Raw genomic sequence first — 22,565 nt, forward strand, 5'->3', positions numbered from 1 at the left:
CTTCCAAGTTTTGGAAGGAGTTATTTGCAGGTTTGGGAACAAAGTTGGCCTTAAACATAGCTTATCATCCACATACAGATGGACAGATAGAGAGGGTCAACATGATATTGGAGGACATATTGAGGATGTATGTGATGCATCAGTAGAGGAAGTGGGAAGAGTATCTCCCTTTAGTAGAGTTCACATACAACAACGGTTATCAGGATTCATTGAGGATGAGTACTTTTGAACATGGAACAAGGGATGCAGGTGATCAAGAAGAATCTAAAGGTAGCCAAGGATAGGCAGAAGAGTTGTTCAGATAGTAACAGGGTGTTCAAGGAATTCCAGGTTGGGGAACATGTGTACTTGCACATCAAACCGAAGAAGAGATCCTTGCGGATTGGATCATGTGCCAAGCTGGCACCACGATTTTTTGGACCCTTCAGTATCATTGAGAGGATTGGACCAATAGCCTATCAACTTGCAATGCCTTCGACAATGAAATTCCATGATGTTTTCCATGCATCTTTGCTTAAGAAGTATGCTAAGGATGTTGATCATGTGATTGACTGGTTTGTATTCTAGGTGGAACCAACTGGAGAATTCCAGTTGGAGCCTGTGTATATTACAGAAAAAAGGTGCTCATGCTCTGGAACCGAGCAATCAAGCAAGTTAAAGTGCAATGGAACTACTTTGGGCCCGGTGAAGCTACATGGGAAATGGTAGATCAGATGTGGGCCATGTATCCTTCCTTATTTTCTAATTGAGGCAAATCAGCTTGACATGGTGGTTTGGTATTTTCTTATGGTGGTTTGTTATTTTTTACGGTGGTTTAGTATTTGCTTTATGGTGATTTGGTATATGCTTTATGATGGTTTGGTATTTTCTTTATTTCGGTTGATATATGCTTTATGATGGTTTGATATAAGCTATATGATGTTTTGATATGTGCTTAGATATGATGACTAGTATATGTTTGATATATGTTTTGGTATATGAATTGGCATATGTTTTGGTATCTATATTTATGGTGATGTTGCTATATATACCCATGTGTATGGATGTAAATACCATAATGAGTTGTGCTATAAAGCTCCACTATGCGGTATGGGTATCATGTCATTATGGTTATGTTATCATGTTATTATGCTATCATGTGGTTATTTTATCATGATGTTATGATGTTATATGGGTTGGCACTCAGTAGGTTGATCATTGTAAATATCGTAATGAGCTATGTTATAAAGCTCCATTATGCGATATGTTGTCAAGTTGTCATGGTGTTTTTCTCTTGAGCATATCCTTCATTGTAAATACTGCATCAAGTTGTGTTATAAATCTCCATGAGCAATATGTATTATTTCAACAGTATGTTGAGGTATGTGTGATTGAACATCGAGGATGGTGTCCCCCAAGGGGAACGGTTATATAACAACCTTGGTGAAAATTCCATGTAATAAAAGTTAAAAACAATAACCATGGATGAATGGGACACTTATTACAAGCTGAATGTTGGGTAAGACATCCTAGGGGGTGTTCATTTGGTTTTTTATGGTTAAGGAAATTGGAAATGGAAATGGCTAAGGAATTAAAAGGAAAAAAGACATTTTTGGCACAATTATTTATGAAAATAGTGGAAATTAGGAGGAAAAGGAGGTGAAAGGTCACAGGTTGCATGTGAGGAGGAAAATGAAGAAAATAGAGACCTCATTCATAAAAAGGCTTATGAGGATCAGTTGGTAACCTTTTGTTAGCTTAGCTTTGGAGCTATTTCATTATTCTCTCTCCCTCATACTCTTGGACACTTAGAGTTTTCTTGGAGCACTTTGGCATTGGAGCAAGAAAGGTAAAGAAGGCAAGAGGAAGAAAAGATCAAGCAGGGAAAGGAAGGATCAAGCAGCTACAACATGATTCATTGTAGGCATCGACTTGCATGTGTATTTTCCTTGCTAGATTTGGCATGCATGGGATTGCATGTGTTTCATATTCAACCCTCTTACTGTCACAAAGGTGACAAATTATTTCATCCCAAGGTGTTTTGGGAATAGACCAACCCCCAATTTCACTTTGAAGCTCATGAGAATTAGTTCTAAACATTATAAATTGCATTGGTCAATGTTAAATTAATAATGGGAAAACAAAGCCAATGTCCTTCATGTGACAAAATGTGGTCATGTCATGAAATATGGAATTGGGATTTGAGCAAATATCAACTATAGATATAATTAGTCGTGTAAACTCTAAATCCAACTTAATTTATTTTCTTAAAGCATTGATAAATACTTTAAATAGTTATGCAAACCAATAACAATGTGTGTTTGGAAAGATAAACTATGTGTAGTCCACTACTAAGGTAATATATTTATAACATATCAAATGTATTGCAAACTTGTTTACCTACCAAATGTATTGCTAAACAATTTGTTTACCATGATGAACTTTGAATTTATGTTATTTTGTATTTTACATTTTGTTGTACTTTACACTTCTACCATTTTTATAATACTCAATATCAATCTAATTGTTTCCTCTTGTTTCATTTACATTAGATTTTAACGAACAAAATCTTCATAAATATCTTAACTTTTTAAATAAAAATGATTAAAATCAAATCAATTATACATATGTATTCCATAAATCATAAAAATGATTAAAATCAAATCAAGTATACATATGTATTCGATAAATCATAAAATTACCATAAATCATAAAATTAAATCAATTACTAACCCTATAGGCATGTTTATTTTGGAACATGTTTATGGAATTTAAATTTAATTATCAATAAATAATAGTTGGACAGTAGGTATTTAACATTGATAAGATATCCACAAAATATTTATGTTGATAAGGATGTCTTAGTGAACGTTAATCATCATCATCGTCACCATAATTTTGGAATAGGGCTTCCAAAATTTTAATTTAATTTCAATAATTTTTAGTTGGATGGTAGGGATTTAACCTCCATAAAATTAGTATGCATAAATTAAATGTTGGGATTTATTTTCAAAGTGTTTAAGCATTTTTTCCCTTTTAATTAAATTCATTAATTGAAAATAAGTTATATAAACAAGTGTCATATGAAATGAATTATGGTTTTTTGGGCATACAGTATTGATAAGCCATGGTGTTGGCCCATGGGATTATAACAAATCCTATTTACAAATTAAGAATCTCCATGATAAAGTGGGGGTGAATCTCCATGGATAAGAATATTGTTACATGTTTTTTAAGAAATGTATATATGTGTTTATCTTATATATTAACTTTTTTTGTTAGCCCTAGGGGTTAGCTCAATAGGATGAGTGCTCGTCATTAAAAACACTTTTATAATTAATAATAATTATTATTATAATTCAGTTAATTTTGATGATTTTTTTTTTTAATTTAGCAATGTGACATGTATGTCTATGAATGTTTACAAACTATTTCCATAAATTTGAAGATATAATATAATAAGTTGATCATTTCACTATTTTTCTAAAATTAAGATTAAATTATAAATAAATAAGATAGATGAAGAAAACAATCAATTTAAATGATAAAATATTTATTTTATTCCTATATAATTCTTATTTTGTTATAGGTTATTTTTGTTAAATAAATAATAATAATAATGTAGATATAAGTCCTTCGAATTAATTAAATAGTTAAGATTTGGTTAATAATAATATTTTTTTTTTTTACAATGTCGGCTACTCATATATTAAAAAAAACTTTCTGAAAGAAGTGCTATTACATAATGAGGAAGAGTATGAGAGAAGAGGCACAAAATCGGGTACACAGACCCGCAATCCTCGTTGCTTCTCGTGATTGTAAACAAAGTTGAAAGTAAACGGCTATACTGCCTTACATAGGATCCTACTAACAAAACAAATTTGCAATGCATAAATCACGGAAAGTGTGGAGTGACCGAATCATCCTTCTGGGCGCTGGCTCTAGTCGATGCTTCTGCCTGGTTGCTTTCAGTGAGAGTGTGGAGATGATCAATTACCGCCTCCATGTGAATGCAGCGGTCCTTCAGATCTTCAATCTCCTTTTTTCGTTTCCCCAGCTTCTTTCTTTTGGATTCTCTATCTGCATGGTAGTCCTCTTTTATTTCTTTTAGCTGTTTTTTAATGCTGTTGATCATAACAGTATGTGCAATGCACATATTGCATTCTTTGCTGTTGAAGAGATTCGCCATAGGGTCTTTGTTTGGGCCCTGTTTGGAAGGCTGGCCTTGCTTGTCCTCCATCGTTTTGGCCTGATGAATGAAGTCAGAGGATTCGCTATTGATTAAAGAGACAGGTACTGCTGTGAGAGGAGCTTGACTGCGGGAGTGCTGTGGCTTTAGACAGAGGGGCGGAGCTCTCAGGATAAAACCAGAGGTCGTGCTGTAAGGGACAAGGCTTCTGAAGAGCTGAAGCTTTAATAGAGAGCGGGCTATCCTAACCTGCTTCCAGTTACTGCTAAAAAAACAAGGACCACTGTTAGTAGGCAACAGAAACAGATGAGAAAGTCTTACCCTGAGGTCTCTAAAGGGCCGAGGCTTTGGCGGAGGAGAATCATCTGCGATGCACCAAGAGATTAAGAGAGCTCTTAAGACTTGATCACCGTCTGGCGAGGAGTCGAGGGCATGCCCAATATTTAAAGAGGGAAGAAGGTCGATGGCGCTGATGGAGGAAAGCTGAATGTGCCCAAGGGTGAGGAGGAAACGGTCAAGGGCGATGATTACCCTGCTGTCAAAACTCGTGGGGGAGGTATGGGTTCTACTGATGACGCAGAGAGTGTCTGCCTCGGAAGGACGAGAAGTCACACATTTTCTGAGAAAGGTGATTGAATTGGAGGCCCGAGGAGGAAGAGATCCGCTCAGGTGCCCGATAGTGCTACTTTGTGATCTTGGAGGAGATACGATCAGATTTCCTTGCTGCCTGAAGTGACTCGGGACTGCGAGAGGCTTGATGCTACGGAATATCCTTGACATAGATGAGACTATTCTCCCTGACTTGACCCAGTTCCCTTCTAACCGCCTGGTTCGCTTGCTGGTCTGCATCTTTGTTGAAGATCCTGAGGATATGTTTGAATGTCACCTCACCTAAATCTCTGATATTCTCCATAACTCGGATTTTGATGTTGTTAAGGGCCTGTTGATTAAAATCTCTCCCTGTGGACATGGCAGCGATTGTAATGGCTGAGTCACCTAGGATGAGGGGGTTGTGGAGGCCGAGGTTCTTTAAGATAGACGTGCCCAGAAGAAGGCCATAGGCCTCTGCTTTGTTGTTAGTCAAATGGCCTAAACCCCATTCGAAAGAAACCATAGTATTCCCCTGCGGATCCTTTATGATCCCGCCTGCCCCGGCTTGTCCCGGATTCTTTTTTGAAGCCCCATCGAAGTACAGGATAGGCCTCCTTTGGCTTTTTAACCAGTTGTTGATTTCCTCTTCAGTGCCACGCAGCTTCCAATTCTGGCTATCATTTCTTTTTCGGATATAAACATAAGGACTTGAGTTGAGGTTGAATTTGCTCAGCCATTCCTTAAGCCTATCATCCGCAACCTCCATGTCTTTCTGGTTGATCCCTGTTGCTTCGAAATACTCAGCCGTGAAGGCTATAGTTTTAGCTACAATACCTGTTATGGATGGTTTTTCGTTATTGAAGATGCACTTGTTACGAGCAATCCAAATTTGCCAACTCAGGTTTGCAGGGATGCTGTTCCAGATCCTGTGCCCTATCAGATTTCCTTTTTTAGGTTGATGTATTCTTCTAGCCCAGTTTTTGTGAAGAGTCGAGATCTGGGTGGGGAGGATTTCGGAGGAGATTGCGCCCGAGAGGAGATGCCAACAGGATTTAGAAATCGGGCATTCAAGGAAGAGGTGGTTGATGGTTTCTTCAGCTAGTCTGCACAAACAACACATGGAAGGACCCTGTATACCTCGCTTTCTGAGGTTCTCAGCTGTTAAAATTTTGCCATGCAGGAGAGTCCAGTTGAAAAATTTAATCTTGGGAAGGCATTCAGGGCGCCAGACAGCTTTGAACAAAGGCCAATTGTTAGCTTCTGAGATATCCTGGAGGGCTTTGTAACCTTCTTTAACTGAATAAATTCCTCCATTAGGATCCCAAACGAACTTGTCCTCCTTCCTTTTGTTGATGGGGGCTGAGCCACTTAGTGAGCTCTTGAGCTCATTCCAAAGCTTTGCTAAGTCCATGGGGAGATTGAGGGGGGTCCAGCCTGCCCAGCAGTCCTGATCCCATAGAGAAATGTCAAAGAGAGAAGTGTAATTCGCTTCATCCATCCACCGATGGAGAGGATGCAGATGGCGGATTGTGCCCCTCGCCTGGGACCCCATGATTCTGTCATTCCAAATATTAACCTCCCTGCCATTCCCTGGAGCGCATGAGATGAAAGGTTTGAAGAGGGGGAGCGTTTTCTTGATCAGATTCCAGGTTGGGGTACCATGTCTTTCTATAATGTTTTCAGTGAGGATGTTACTGTTTTGGCCATTCAGGTATTTCTTCTTTACTATAGTAGTCCACCATGCCCCTTTTTCATTTAGGATCCTCCATATGAGCTTGAAGCCCAATGCTAGGTTAGCCAGCCTTGGGACCCTTATTCCCAACCCTCCTTTTTCCACAGGGAGGATAACTTTGTCCCACTTAACCAAACTGAACTTCTTGGTATTCTGCTTGCCTCCTTGCCACAAGAAGCTGCGGATTATTAGTTCCATGTGTTTGTGAACACTGGCAGGGGCAAGAGCTATGGCGAACTGATAGATGGGGAGAGAGGTGAGGATGGACTTGATTAGGGTCGATCTGCCAGCTAAGTTTAACCAGTGCACTCCCCACAACTGTAATTTGCCTCTGAGCTTTTCAATGATTTTGACCCAAATCCCTGATTTGATGGTCTCTTTGGCCAAAGGAAGCCCCAGATACATGAAGTGGGACCAATTCAGCTGAGCCGGAATTTCCAAGATAAGAGATATGCGTTGGATGATGTGGTTAGGGACATTCCAGGCGTATAACATACATTTATTATTGTTTAGCTTGCCTCCCGAGGCAAGAAGGAAAAGATCCAAGACTTTTTTAAATCTCCTCGCCATAATGCAAGAGGCACCTCCTATGAGGAGGGTGTCGTCCGCGAACAGGGAGTGATTTATTCCTTTCAGCCCTCTGACAATTTCAATCCCCGTTATTTCTTTTTTCCTCCTCAAGTTTTCCAACTTCAAGCTGAGGGCTTCCGCCATGAGAATAAAAAGGAAGGGAGAGAGCGGGCACCCTTGTCTTAGACCCCTTGAGCTTTTGAAGGCTGGGCTTGGTCTTCCATTTATGAGGGGAGCAGTCCAATTGCCTGATATGCACTCCCTCACCCTGCTTATGAACAGCTCAGATATGCCAAGATTTTTGAGGACGGCTTGGAGAAAGGAATGATTGACTCGATCGAAAGCATTGGCCATGTCCAACTTCAGTATCATGCCCTTTTCTTTCCTAGAGATGCTGCTTTGGATAGCTTCTTGGATGAGGATTACATTGTCGGCGATTTGCCTCTTAGGAACAAAACCACCTTGGTTCTCAGAAATGAGGGAGGGTAGAATAGGTTTAAGTCTGTTGGCCAGGATCTTAGTTATGATTTTGTAGGAGACATTGCAGAGAGAGATAGGGCGAAAGCGGTTGAAAGAGAGAGGGTTGAGCTCTTTGGGAATGAGGGCTAGGTAGGATGATTTCATTCCGCCTCCCATCTTGCATTTATGGAAGAAGTTTCTAACTGTTCTGATGTAGTCCTTTTTGATGATGTCCCAATGATTTTTATAGAAATCCACAGTGAAGCCATCTGGCCCCGGGGCTTTGTCTGAGGCCATGTTGCGTATTGTATGCTCTATCTCTTCGACCGTGATCTCTTTGTCCAGCTCAGAATTTTGCTCCTCTGAGATTTTACTTTCCATGGTGTTCAGTATTTCCAAACCGTCACTGTCTTGCTGGTCCACGGTAAGGAGATCTTGGAAGTGCGCGGTCGCGGCCTCCATTATGTCCTTGTGTTCTTTTAATTCTACGCCCTCCACAATAATTTTGTCGATATTATTGCCAGCTCTCCTCATTTTCAGATTGTTGTGGAAGAAGGTAGTGTTCTTATCTCCCGACTTTAGCCATAGACACCTTGATTTTTGCCTTTGTTCTTCTTCTTCTCTTCTGTTCAGCTTGTAGATTTCCTTTTGAAGTTCCATCTCTTTGGCTAGCTCCTCTTCCGTATCTTGTCTGCTGTCTTTCTCTTCTTCCCACTGCGTGAGCCTATCTTGGAGCGCTGATTTAGCTCTTTTTTCTTCTATTGATTTGGATTTGGCCCAATGTTTTATGGCTGAGCGCAAAACTTTTATTTTGGTTTCCCAAACATAGTGCGGAGATCCTTTTATCTCTATTGCCCACTGTTCTTTTATCAGATCTCGGAATTCCTCCTGGTTGTCCCATGCTCTATTATATCTGAATGGAAGCGGGCCCAAATTGGCTCCTTTGTCCAATTTTAGTGCAACAGGCTTATGGTCTGAAAGGTAACCTTGGATGATGAGGCTTTTGATGCATGCAAAATTAGCAACTATTCTGTCCTGGATCAAGATACGATCCAATCTTTCCTTTATGTTGTTTCGGCCTGCTCTCTTGTTGGACCAGGTAAAGCGCCCATTCTGAGGAGGGAAGTCCATCAAGTTGTGGTTTAGTGTGATTTCTTCTAGAGCTTCCCTTGAGGGATCCGCCAAAAAGTTGCCCCCCATTTTTTCTTCGGCATTTCTTATTAAGTTCAGGTCCCCTCCTAGGATAATGCTTCTGCCTTGGGTCTCCAGAAGGTCTGCCGCAATTGACTTCCAGCAAGCATCCTTGTCCCTGAAGTGAGGGGGAGCGTAAACATTGTAGATTGTGTATTCTTCTGTCTTTGCCGTATTCTGTAAGTCTGAACGAATCCACCAGCTGCTTTGTCTTTGATTTAAAAGGTTCCATTTTTGTTTGTTCCAGATGGTCCCTATGCCACCTGAGGCGCCAGATGCGCTAACTGCAATTCCTTCATGAGTTCTGCTATTTTTTAGGAAATTTTCGAAATCTTGCTCACTTATTTTGGTCTCCTGGATGAGGAGGATGTCTGGGTGTTCGGATTTAAGGAGATCGCGGACTGCATTAAGTTTGAGGGAGGAGCCCATCCCCCTACAGTTCCAAGAGACCAAATTCATCATTTAATAGTCTTGGCGTGGGTACCTCCCTTCTCTTTCCCTTTTTCCCCGTTTCCTCTCGTCTTGTCCAGATAGGTATCCATTGGTTGCTGAATCCCTGTGGTCATTTCTTTTGCTGCCGTCTCATCCCTTAGCTCCTTGTTTGATTTCCTTCCCACTTTTCTTGGGGGATCTGCTGATGTGTTGCTTTCTTTGGACTTGTTCCTGGTTAGAATTCTCTCTATTGTATGAGGAGGGGAAGAGGGAGGGGGGGAAGATGGCGGGGGAGAAGAGGGAATCACGGGGGGGGCTCTAGGGGATGGGGGAGGGGAAATTGGGTCAGCGTCAGATAGGGTTTCGAATTGGTTAGAGGATAAAGGGAAGGCTGGGCCTGATTGGGTGGAGGGGATGGGGGCTACTGGGGGGTTCTTGTTGTTTCCTTGTGGGGGGTTGGGCCTCTTTTTCTTTACAGTTTCCCAGACTTCTTCTGCTGTTTCAATGTTAGAATCAGAGAGATTTGCCTTTGCTTTACTACATCTGTTAGCGAAATGACCGTACTCATGACATACCTTGCATTTGAAGGGGAGCTGTTCATAGTCGACTTGCTGAAGGTGCGTCCATTGATCGACTCTAACCTTGATGGCTTCTGGCAGTCCTTTTCCCAGGTCCACTTTGACACAAATTCTTGCGCATGCATGCATGTTCTCCTTAGGCTCCGATCTGTCGATATACTTCCCTATTCCGTTTCCTATTGCTTTCACTGACTCGTCCCCCCAGCAGTGGAGGGGCAGATGCGGGAGCCGGACCCAAACAGGAACAGCATTAGGTACGTCCATCTCCGGGTCGAAGTCGGGAGTCCACTTGTTCAGGTAAAGGCCTCTCGTGTCCATGAAGTATGGGCCATTCCTGAAGATTAAGTTTCGGTCTTCCACGGATTCGAAGAGGAAGGTGAAGAACCCTCTTCCGCAGAAACGAATCGCTATCTTGCCTTGAACCATCGAATTCCAGTTTCTTTCCACCCATCGCTGGACAGTGCGAGGGGAGGGCCATAAGCCCGTGAACTGGCCAACCAGGCCTCTGTCTGCAAGAGCCACCGCCGCTCTCCTTGGAAGGGCGGGGGGAAGCGGGATTTCTGGAACCTCATCCATTTTTTTGACAAAACGAGAAGTGACAGGCCTGATTCTCTCCGAAGAGTTCTCCTGTGTTAGGGAGGCAAAGGATTTCATGAGATCATCCTGATCCGGTCCAGAAGGGCCCATGGCCGCCATGAACGGGGGACTGAAGGAGTCTGGGCGACCTAGCAGCTGCGCTGCTAGGCGCAGGAGCGGAGCTGCACCGGGGTTAGGTCAGAAGAGGCAGAAAGAAACGGGAAGGGATCAAGGAGAACGGGAGGGGGAGGAGAGCGGGCCCGAGGGCAGGAGGCCAGACAGGGGCGCAGAGCCTTACAGCCCTGCTGCAAGGCGCGGGGCGGCGGGGAGGTCAGAGGGCCGTCATGGCCAGGGGGAGGCGCGCGCGGAGCAGCTCTTCTATCTTGAAGAAGTTTTTGTTTAATAATAATATTAAACTAAATATATATAGATGATTAAAATTAATAATTTTATAAATAAATTTTTAAGTTATAAATTTAAAATCAATAAAATAAATAAATTTAATATTTTTCAAAAAAAATATTAAATTGACACTTTAAAAGAATAAAAATTAAATATAAAATATATATTAAAGAGAGACATTGCAAATTTTAAATCTATGGAAGATGTTTCCACTTTAACCATTACAACCAATCTTTCAAATAAAGTAATGTTTTTAATTGTTTATTTAGCGAGACAATGTCTCAAGATTAGACCTGATCTAACCATGTAAGTTTAAAACAACAATTGAATTTTTCGTGATGGTTTCACCGTGAGCCATGTTTCATTTCCATTGTATAGTTTTATGTCTTTATAAGATGTGGAGTCTGTCTTACTGGACGGTTTCCATTTTTCTATTGAGGAAAGCTACCTCGTTTTCTTGAGGAAAACTACCTCCTTTGTACTTATTTTTAGATGCATAAAATATTTATTTGGAGTCTAGAAATGGATGCAGGGTAAAGGATGTAATCATCCATTTTGGTTGTTGTCACATTCATCCAGTGGTAAGTGATGCATTTTTGCAATGTGTATTATTGTTTTCTCATCATATTTTTTATTAGATTGTTACTTTCTGATATTTAAGATGTAGGAGAAGAATAGTAGCTTCAACATTGTTGAGGAAAGAGGAGATTGATCAAAATGTGAACAATTGGGGTGGAGTGTAGAACAAATATTTTTTCCAATTGTTTTATGTAATACAAAAATCTTTTTGTTTAACCATATATATAGTTGATATTGAAATATTTTACTTAATATCATTATTGAACTATTATATCTATGACCTAGATTGAATTTTTTATACCATTAATAATATTTTTTAAATATCACGTATTAATTTTATATTAAGAATAGAATGAATTATACATCTAGATCTTATCTTTTTTATTAGAAACTAATTGATTTCTATTTTTTATTAGGAGGCATTAAAATATTTTATTATGATCAACATTAATTATGTGAAGACGCTTTTCAATTTTTAATAATCAATAGCTTGGAATTCCTCAACATTATTTGAATTTAAGACTAGCTTGGAATTCCTTTAAGACCTTATATGTTTGGATGGTGGGTCTATGTTCTCCAAAGATGTTAGGCTTCAATTCATTGAGAAATCCTAGAATTTGCACAATGGGAATTGTAGGTTCCGTAAATTACAACTACGGGAATTATAGAAGTCGTATGAAGTCAAGATTTTGGTAATATCAAGTGGGGACCTCTAGTATGTTTCAATATGTGATATTGTTGTCTTGGGAGAAATGGGAGAAATTGTGTAAATGTTTTAGATAAGACCAATGGAAGCTCCATTAACATGTTATTACCTCTATACCTAATAAGTTTTTTTCCCAAACCCATATTGGAGTTACAAAGCAGGAACAAGTAGAATGGAACCTCCTCACATGAGAACTATGGAGTGAACATGCGGAGCGCCTTCATTAAAATCGAAATATGGAGCGAAAATGTAGCCTTTTGTGCATTTCTATCACCTAAACTTATAGGCTCTACAGGGCAATCCACCTCCATTCTTTGCAAAGGATTTGAACTGCTCACCCTGGATATTTGGGAGGGATATTCTGTATTGCTTCTTGGATTTATGATATTTGCCTCCTCGTTACGACGACCAACAAAGGGGCGAGGGTAGGGTGGCACCAGAAGACAAGTGATTTGCTGTTGAGCAATGTACTGCTTTTGAGCAATTTACTGGAAAAGCAGGATCAACAGAAAGAATAAAATAAAACTAACTAACTGTAAAATCCAATTCAAACCTCAACTCATGTCAAATGCATTTCTTAACCACAAATCTGTTATCCAAACCGATGCGTTGTTCGCAGATCTAGAGCAGGAGGAATGAGAACAACATGCCCGAGCCATTTTTTATTCACTTTGTATAGAGTAGCATAATCATCGGCGATAACAAGGACTTTGTCTTGCTAATGTTGATTATCCAATTATTGAGGAAAGGTAGGTAAGGCTGGCTCACAGCACACACTGCCATTTCTGGCCACAACTTCAAGCGCTTGAGCTAGCATATAATGGCTTCACCTCAACCGAGACCCACCAATTCTACTATGGTGGATTGAACCTGCAACCCCAGAAGTCGAAAATAATGTAGACACGTGGCATATATTTATACGCTCTCGATAGACAATGAAAGCTCTTAAAAACACCGAACGTAATTAACTTTGAGAGAAAAACTTTCCAAAAAAACCAAGCATTTAATAGAGAAGTTTTCCCAAAAAAACAAGCACTAAGAGAGAAGGGCGGAGAGATTCAATACATACATCGATTTTTCTTCTTATCCATCTAGCTCGTGAAGTCCAGAGAGAGATAATACAAAGAAAATAGATCTCAAAATCAAAAAGTGCAGGAGCGCAGGGCACTCAGGATGCAGGAACACAAATTTTCAAACTGGAACCCTTATTCTTCACCATTCCCAAACCCTCCTTTCCTTACCTACCCCTCTGTTAGGTTTCTTCCTTTGGATCTTCTTCATCCATTATTTGAGATTAAAAAAAAAATGTCGACTGTCATGAGAAGGATAAGGTGTCAATGTACAACTTCTACTCTGCTGCAAGTATGTAGGTTTTTCATTGTTGTTCATTTTTTACTTGCATTTTATTTATAGTATTTTTTCTGGATTTTGGTTCTTCTATGGTGAGTTTTCTGATTTGGTTGGGCAACTCAGGCCATTCAGCGAGGAAGAATTGAGAAGAAATACGCCTCAGGTTGTGACATGCAATGACTTCTAGTGAGAAGTTATTGTCTGTTAAAATATTTCCAGCACAAATAGATTGAATGTTTACATTTGACAAGGTAATCTCCCTGACTTTATACCAAGATTAATGGTAATAGTGAGATTTGCTTTAGCCCTCAAATAGGAATTATGTAGCTTGCCTTGGATGAAAATCCAAGGTTATTTTTCTTTGACGTATGTTAGATTTGCATCCGAGAGAGGTTTGTAATCATCGTTTTTAGTTTGGTATGCACAAAACAAAATTACTTCACATCATTTAGTTCCGATTCGATGGGAAAATATGAAAAAACCTCCATGATGAATGCTAAATAATGAAAATTTTCCTCTGCATAGAAATATTGACATTCAACGAGATGTATTGTAGTTATGTTGAAAATTTTCCTCTGCATGGAAATATTGACATTCAACAAGATGTATTGTAGTTGTGTGGAAACTTAAAACTGCTGCATATAAAGAAGTTGTTGTGGAAAATTAGGTTGTTTCGCTTATATTTTCACAGTTTTATTTTGGAAACCCTCCTTAATTTGAAGGTAGAAAAGATTCAAACACTTTGAAAGGGTTTGAAGTGGCAGAGGAGGCCTTGTAAACTGATATCTTTGCCAAGTTTTTTTGGAGCATTTGCACCCTATTCTCTTTGTAAGAAGTTCCTAGTAATAAATCAACAACAGTGGGATCTTTCTTGCAACAATGTCAAATATTTCCTTTGTACTTAGAACAATCCCCTTGCTCAGTCGTCTGAGCACCAACCATTGACCAAATCACCTCCTTCTTTGCCCAAGTCCATCCAGGACTCTGTATCTGTCTGTACTGCTGAAAATTGTTTATAGTCACAACATAATGCAAGGGTAACAATGGAAGTTTTTTTTAAAAAATGGTCTACATGAGTACAAGTGCATATGCTTATCCGTATTCTATGTTGGCATCTCTCCCTTTGCCAAACTTCTCCCCTTTACGTTAAGCTCACATAAGGAAGAAATTTAAATCTTATGTAAGGAAGGATTTTGTACTCGTAAGATGCAAATAATTAATCCCAGAGCGACATAGCCATGATGAGAATTCCCCCTAAATAAATTTCATGGACGAATTAGGTGTCTTGATGGGTGTAAGACAGAGATGTCAAACTGTTAAATACACAGGGTCGTGACTTTTTTCTTTATATTGTGTATAGACCACATGACAACTATATATATATGTGCAAGGCATGTCTTTAAAAAAGGTTGAACCTGGGGCAGGCTACAGGTCTACCAAGTTACCAACTAAGACAACAAATTTTCTTCAAGGCATTTGAATATTGCTTGGGGACCTGTTGTGCTCTACAACAACCCCCCATTTCACACTAATTTTATTTTCATAACTATAATATGAAATGGGTCCCTTTTAGAATTAAATTGGTATCAACTTATCATTTTTCAAAAAGGTCCGAAACAAAATAAAAAACATCATAAAACCTTTTTGATAAACCAATTAATTGGTATTATAATATAAAAATAATTAATCTTTTATCATTGCGATAAAGCGATCGCAAGATTGCATATCACAATAACAAGGAAGGCATGACTTAAAAGACCCATTGATTTTCTCCGACGCGACAATGCACAAAAGGATATCGGATATCGGCAATGACAAGCTATCATTACAAAAGCCCCTTTTTGCTCCGATGTGATGCGATATTGCTATCAGCGATCAGAGATGTACCATGCATGCTTTTCAAAGCCCTCAGTTAAAACTCCTGATGCGAATTGGCGATATCGCTATCGGCAATCGGGGATTCCTAAAGGAACCAATATAACAACTTAATCTTTCCCCCGATGGCCGATTGCGATAAAGCTAAAAGCACAGATTTCAAAATGGATTGATAAAGCCGGGATATTATGGTTAATTAGTATTAAAGGCATTATCTTCCCGATAGCGATTCACTTACGCTCAACCGCCAAAACATCAAAGCCACGCTTGAATGAATCATTCGGCCAATAAACGATATGATGAGCATTTAAAGGATTGACAGGTTTAAATGGCCATTTAATGAGATAGTCAGTCTAAAATCTCTTCACAGATTGTATCCGCGGCCACCTTAAGTTAATCCTCCATTATGCATTGATTAATATATCTCGTTCATATTTGGTTTGCGCCACCAATTCTCCGCATTACATTCATTTTCTCTCCTGTGTAGAGCTCTTCCGAAGCAGTAAATTCAAGCAGAATGGGGAAGAAATCGAAGAAAACTGGAACAACTTCCGCTTCAGCAGTTACAAGACAACACATTGCCGATCCTGGACAAAGCAAAAAGGGACTGATATCGGACACCACATGTTTAGGACTCGGTAAAACTACTTGGTTGAATATCTACAATCTGATTGAGGCCGAGGAGCCTAAGGTAACAACAGTGCAAGCCACAACAGACACGACCCGAAAGTCTGATGCTACCCTTAAGGATCTAGCTGACTCTTACCTTCATCGGATAGCAGCCCGAGAACAAATTCTCCCATATACAAATGTGGTGAGATGGGCAATTGAAGAAATCCCAATCACCAACAGAACATTCAGCACCATGGATGGGAGAGTCTTCGGCTCGTTTCAACCTAATAATTCGAGGAAAATGTATCATTTGCCTGCACCAGAGAAGAAGTACAACAAAGCATTTTTGGAAAAATTCAGAAATGAAAATGATATTGAATCAGAACCTATAAGGGATTGGAGGCAAAACCCAGCGAAACACAAGCATGAGTCTTCGGGTAAGTACTCTATCGATTCTTTGTGTTCCCCTTATTGTTATGCCAGAGTAATGATGTGTAGGTTGTGGGGGTTGCATGATTCCACAAACTTCACTATAGAAATGGTTCCTTTGATGGAGGCAACATGTAATAGTGAAATAATGGATTGGGCAACTATACTGTCTGATAAGCTAGCAACCGCAGTCCTTGAGTTTAGAAGCAAATCCCGCATTACTGAAAGGTTTATTCCCCCATTCTACTATAGTGCCTATATCTTGGACACCCTATGTTTTAATTCTGAATTTCCTGTGCTTGGATGGAGATGGACTCCACAAGACCCCATGCCCATTCATTTATACCATCAGAAGTTATGGAAAGCTCACTATAAGCACCATCTATATCAAATCTGCAACGGTTTTATGTTACCCATTCACTATTCCATTTTTGATAAACCTGCTCCTAAGATTTCCTACCAAGCGGGGATTGACTTGACATCCGTAGGAAGATGGTTCGGAGAAGAAAAATTCACCTATGTAAGAGTTTTCGGCAGCCAAGCCAACCCTCATGTCCTCCCTTTGTACATACCCGATAAACTATTAGCCCGGGAGGTAGCCTATCAGATTACATCCGAAGGAGTTACACAAACTCTAAAGAGCAAAAAGAAGCAGGTTTGGCCTCCTTTTCCTCTAAGATGCGGTGTCTATGCTCTGCATGACTTTAAACATGCAGAGAAAGAAGCTGATAAAATCAAGGCACTAAGTCTAGCAACTCTTCCTAATAGGCGATTCGATCCAAACAAAGTCGCCTACAATGCACTTGAACAGGCAAAATTAACTAAATTTGATCATAAAGAAGATATGTTCGATGACCTATTCTCCTCAGCCGAGTCAATATCCCAAGTTAAATCATTGGCCAGAATGGAATATCAGGATGACGGGTTAGTTGAATTTAACAGAGTTAGAGAACAGAGGTTGCAAACTCTGCCTCTAGATCTGTTAGCAACGACCCCAACGACAGAATCATGCGAGCCTGAGCAGCGACTCACTAAGGAACCTTCTGCAACATCAAAAGAGCAGGAGGAAGTGCATACAAAAGAGCAAGAGGAAACCCAAACAAAAGATCAAGAAGAAACCCAGAGAAAAGAGCAGGAACATAGCAGCACAGAGGTGAATGTAGATGCCCAGATTGACCCGAAATTGCTCCAGGAATGGCAGCAATTCGACTCAATCATAAGCAATCTTGAGAGCTCGAAGGAAGCCAAAACATCAAAAGCAGTTGACACACAGGAGACAACATCTAAACAGGTTCCAAGTGGAACCAGCAGCCTACCCAGTTCTACAGGAATAGAGATAATTCCTAAGGATCCCTCCGATCAGATTGTTTTGCAAGTAGAAGAAATTCCTCCCTTAGATGTCTTTTACAGCCCAAAGCACAAGGTTGTAGTAAAATGACAGCGGAAAAGGAGAAGGACTGATCAACCTTCCCTATTCCCTGAACAAACAGTGACGGGCAACGTGGTTTGGAAGGAGGAGTTTGATCCCTCTGATGACCTAAAAAAACTGTCCCAATATGCTGGAGCCTATTTGGCAGCCACCATAGACAAGGCATCAGAGGTGAGTAATCTATTAAAAGGAAAGGACCAGGAAATCATTTTGATACAAGCACAACTATCGGAGGCACAGCAGAAGGCAGATCAAGCAGAACGACAATTGTTTACACAACAACAAATAAATAAACAATTGAATAAACAATTGCAGGAAGAAAAACAGAGAATTGATTCGAGTGCAGTTCAAACGCAGAAAGAGTTGTCGGAAGCATTGGAAAAACTAAAAGCAATGAATGAACAAATGCTAAAGTCGAAAGATGAGCAAATTGCTCAACTATCAGCCCAAATAGAGAAAACCAAGAATCTTCCACAGCCAGCTGAATTCAGAGCAGAGGCATTACAGATAAACAAGGCATTGGTAACACAGATAAGGCTGTTATGTCAACAAATCGCCCAAGCAGAACCTTTATGTGACTTAACAACATCAATAAGTGATAAATCAGCTGATGCTAGAACAGACTTGGAGCAGGCCGATGAGACTTTGACTAATTTTCTTGAGTGGCAAGACATTGATGAGGGACAGGCAGCTAATTTGCCGCATAAAGAGATATTATTTATGGAGTGGCAGTCCCAGTTAATGAAAGCAGAGAGAGCAGTTTCAAGATGCAAATTAACCACAAGTAATTTGGTTGAATTGATTAATGATACTCTCTACTTATCTAACATGATTTCTCAATGTACCCCAGGTAAATTGCTATCGGCTAAAACATTGGAGCAGTCATGTTATCAAGAGCTGGAGAAAAATGGGAGATTAATCGCAGGAATTAACAGTTTGACATGGGACACCTATTGGTTGTTCTTAGTCAAACCATATAGCCAGAGAGCCGCCCTCAAGTGCCTCACAGATGCAATCGGGTGTATCATTCCCGATATACAAGATGCCACCTATGCTGCCCAACTCAATTCTCGTCTCAACCGACCACCAGAAGTGGAACCAATGCTTGCAATATGCCAGCTCAGGTCTAAAGGCAAACAGCCTAATTGATGAATTCTGCTGCCGACTGCCAGATTGCTATGAGGAATATATTCAGAATCAAGTTGTACCAATTAAATAGGATTTTAGTTTCATAGTTAGTTAGTTTTAATCAAGTATTTATAGACCCTTTCATGTATTTAGAAAGGGTCGTAAGTTTTTGTATATGACTTAAACCTGAAGTTGCACTGCTGTACTTCAGGCATATTCTTTTATAAAGACCGGGCCAGTTATTCCAATTTTGATAATGAAGCTTTTATGTGAATGTGCACTACTGCCTTTGTTTAAAAAGTGTTTCTGAGTCGAAAGAAGGAATCCAAATAGCGATTGATATTGGGAGTGATTTGCAGCTCATATGGTACTATTATCTATGTCTGAGTTCATTCCTTTTATGTAAATTGTTGTTTGATCGCTCTTGCTATTATCAGATATATGCATGTGTTTTAACAACATTCTTTATACTTTCCACTACTGGATGTTTACAGCATGCTTTCCTTTTAATCATACATGTATCAGTAATATAAAAAGACAGGGGTAACAATGTGTTAATCACTTTGTTCAACTATTTGAACAAAGTAATCATTAAGTAAAGGAATATCTATGTTTATTTCTTAGAGTCATCTATATGCCTATCAATGAACATAGATTATCAAACGTTGCACTTCAAAGAATAGAAGCCTCCCGGGATAGAATAGTTATTTATATTTTCGCTGATAGATTAGGTCATCCATTCATTATCATTTATTAGAAATCAATCACTCATCCATCCCCTTTTATTCATTATTGGGAAACTGGTCCCATTATATCCAGTCGGAGCCACCATTCCAAACAGAAAAGGAGCTATATTAAGGTCCGGACTGGGTGGTTATCCCCCAATGTTGATACAACGATTTTCAGGGCATCAACAGGACCATAGTGGGAATATCAAAAAACTACAAGCAAGCACATATATGGGTATCCTCTATAAATTTAAACAGGGAAATAGACGAAAGTTGGATTTTGGTATAAACATGTTGGCAAAAGCATTTACTTTCAAAGATTGCAATAGATGCAAGTATCAGGTGTGGACACTCATCACCACCACTATGGATCCCTAATTTTTTACAATTACTTCAAAGAAAAAACTAGTCTATGAAGGATCTCTTCAAAGGAAGAGCATGAGTGTGCACTGTAGTGTGGGTGCATACTTAGTAGATAACCAGCCAGTGTCCAGGACATGAGATCTAATTTTAATGTTATGTTGTTGTTTGGATCTAGTGGATCATATGCTCCTACATAAACAAATCTTACTTCAATAAAAAAATTGCAAAAGAGACTCATGGATCTAAAATTTAAAGAAAACAATCACTTTATCTTCTAAATATATAATGAATTACATTAGTTGCAGAGCCTCTGCATTTGAGATCTAGCAGTAATTTGCATTCAATTGAAAATAAAATAATTCTGGCCACATTTATTTAAGAAAATTGACCACTGGAGTGAAAATTAAAAGGTTTGATGACCATCAAAAGGAAAGTGAAAGTTTTGATGAGAAATGGCAGGATAGATCCCTATCCCTGAAGAAAAAAATACAATTTAAAACATTAGTTACACCGAAATGTCAATTGGATCAAGAACCTTACCAGTGGGAGAGAACACAAATGTTATAATTAGTGTCAATCCCAACAAAATCTCAGATGTGAAGCACCAATGACTCTAGACCCTCATGTTGGTATTGGCATCAGAGAACCCCATGTTGTTGATTGCTCTTGCTGATCACTTCACTTACACTAACTTGAATGCTACTCAATGGCCAGATCCAGATCGAGGCCCTCTTCTTCACGCACAAGCAAGAAAAAGGTTTCCTGAGGTCTCTTATCTCTCACTCTCCCATAAAATCTAAGCATGTTGTGCTAGTGAAGAAACCGTAGGCAGTAATTGTATTTAAATATTCTCAGCAGTGTAAATTTATACCCGTCTAATTTTGGATCATTTAATGTTTAGAAAAGAAAATGTTTTCAACAAATCTAACCTTCGAAATGCTTCGGGACCCAGGTCCAATCCTTATCAATTTCTTCCTACGAGCCTGAGAAACACTTTAGTGGTGTATAACCTCTATAAGCATCTTAAGAAAAAGACCTTGACCACGAGTAAATTTTGAGTTTTTTTTACTAAGTTCGTTAAGTGACAAGTTTTGATTCTTTTGCAAGTCTCCTTTAGCCAAATTGGTTTAAAGTCTCCCTACAACTTGGCTGAACATTATGCTTGCCATTTTTTATTTAAAATTTGAGCAAAGATTTTCCAAGTTCTTTCTTGAATCAGGAGATTTCTATATAGCTCACGGTAGGATCTCATGGTTTTCTTGATGAGAAACACATTTCGTTTGTTTTACAAGGATTGATTTTTAAGAAAATAAGTTTGAGAATCAATCCTATTCACACTAGTACTTTTAGAGCAGAGTTGTAACTGTTTGAATTAGCATTGAATGCATCATGAAGGTCTCATCATACTAGTTGGCAACAAATTGTTAACATTTAGAAAAGTGGAAATCTCATCAAATTGTTTCGAACCAACTAGTTATGTTTTGTGGAATGGTCAAGGATTCTTTCAAAAGTCAATTGGCGATGCCCTCATTAATCACAAGAATATTGCAATAATATTTTTTTTTGTCAGCTGAAGAGGAAAGGTAGGATGCTAATGATAATTGTTACAAACAACTATTTGTGTAGTCTCTACTCTCTAAAACAATACATAACATGTTGACAAATATATATTACAGTCTCTTTAGCTGATAGTTAACTAGGAATGTTTCCCTCTCAATTCACCGTTATTTACAGAGTTACAACAGGTCATATTCCAATTCTACAAGTACCTCCAAAGGTGTCCAAGGTCTGGGAGCACACATTTCCAGGTTTGTACTTTGTACACCAATATGCTTGTGTTATTCTATGCAATAGAGTGAGAGGGAGGTGCAATTAAGGGCCCTAGTCTTAGTTTATTTCTAGTTTTTCCACTTTCATTTCCCTACTAATCTAGATTTATAAAATTCTTGTTTAAGTCAGTTTTCTATTTCAGTGCAATTCTATTTTTGAGTTGTTTTTCTATTTATGATTTAATTTTCCCATTTCAGGAAATGAGCACAATATAGGTTTTAGAGAGAGGTTGTTGATCCGAGGAGACGGTGAAGGCAAGGTGTGTGTATCCCAATCCAATCCAGCTACAGCTTTATAATTTTCCAGTTTCAAGAAAAGAGCACTATATAGGTTTTAGAGAGAGGTTTTTGATTTGAGGAGAGGGTTAAGGCATGGTGTGTGTGTAGTTCACTCCAATTCAGGTGTAGTTCTATAGGAGGCCAACGCACATGCATACGTTGGATTCTCTAACCCAAGTGCACATGGTTAGGTTGTTTTTAGTGTACAACCCAAGTCTGATTTATAAAGAGGGGCATGGTCTCTATTATTATTCATTTTTTTAGTACAGATTAGTGAGGGATTAAAGTTTAGATTTATTGCTTCCAGTATTTCCTGTTTTTGAAGTAATAAACAGTGATGTGATTTGAATTTCAGATTTGTTGGAGTTGTTGTTACGATTTTTAGTTTGATGCGTTTTAAAATTCAGTTCCTAATGTTACCCTAGACTTGCATTCCTTCAGCCTGAGGTAGATCAAGGCACTAACATGTGTCAATGTCTTCACACTACCATCAGTGATCAGAATTGCTCTTTCTGCATGCATTTTAGGTGTCTCATTCAATCAATTGCATTCCACTAGG

The 22,565-nt window shown here is 39.1% G+C and overlaps 1 protein-coding gene across 1 annotated transcript; it reads right to left on the reverse strand.

Annotated features, from left to right (window-relative positions):
• Nucleotides 1-3,874: 3,874 nt before the first annotated feature.
• Nucleotides 3,875-9,140, reverse strand: LOC149182615 (uncharacterized). The gene is made up of 2 exons (XM_089414613.1): nt 5,060-9,140; nt 3,875-4,911 (listed from the first exon to the last, which is right to left on the reverse strand). The coding sequence occupies exons 1-2, from the start codon at nt 9,138-9,140 to the stop codon at nt 3,875-3,877; spliced, it is 5,118 nt and encodes a 1,705-aa protein (XP_089270739.1).
• Between the last annotated feature and the right edge of the window lie 13,425 nt (nt 9,141-22,565).

This window comes from Pinus tabuliformis, chromosome 3_2, assembly GCF_031772625.1.
Source record: "Pinus tabuliformis cultivar Carrire ecotype Pingquan chromosome 3_2, CPIR1, whole genome shotgun sequence".
NCBI lineage: Eukaryota > Viridiplantae > Streptophyta > Pinopsida > Pinales > Pinaceae > Pinus > Pinus tabuliformis.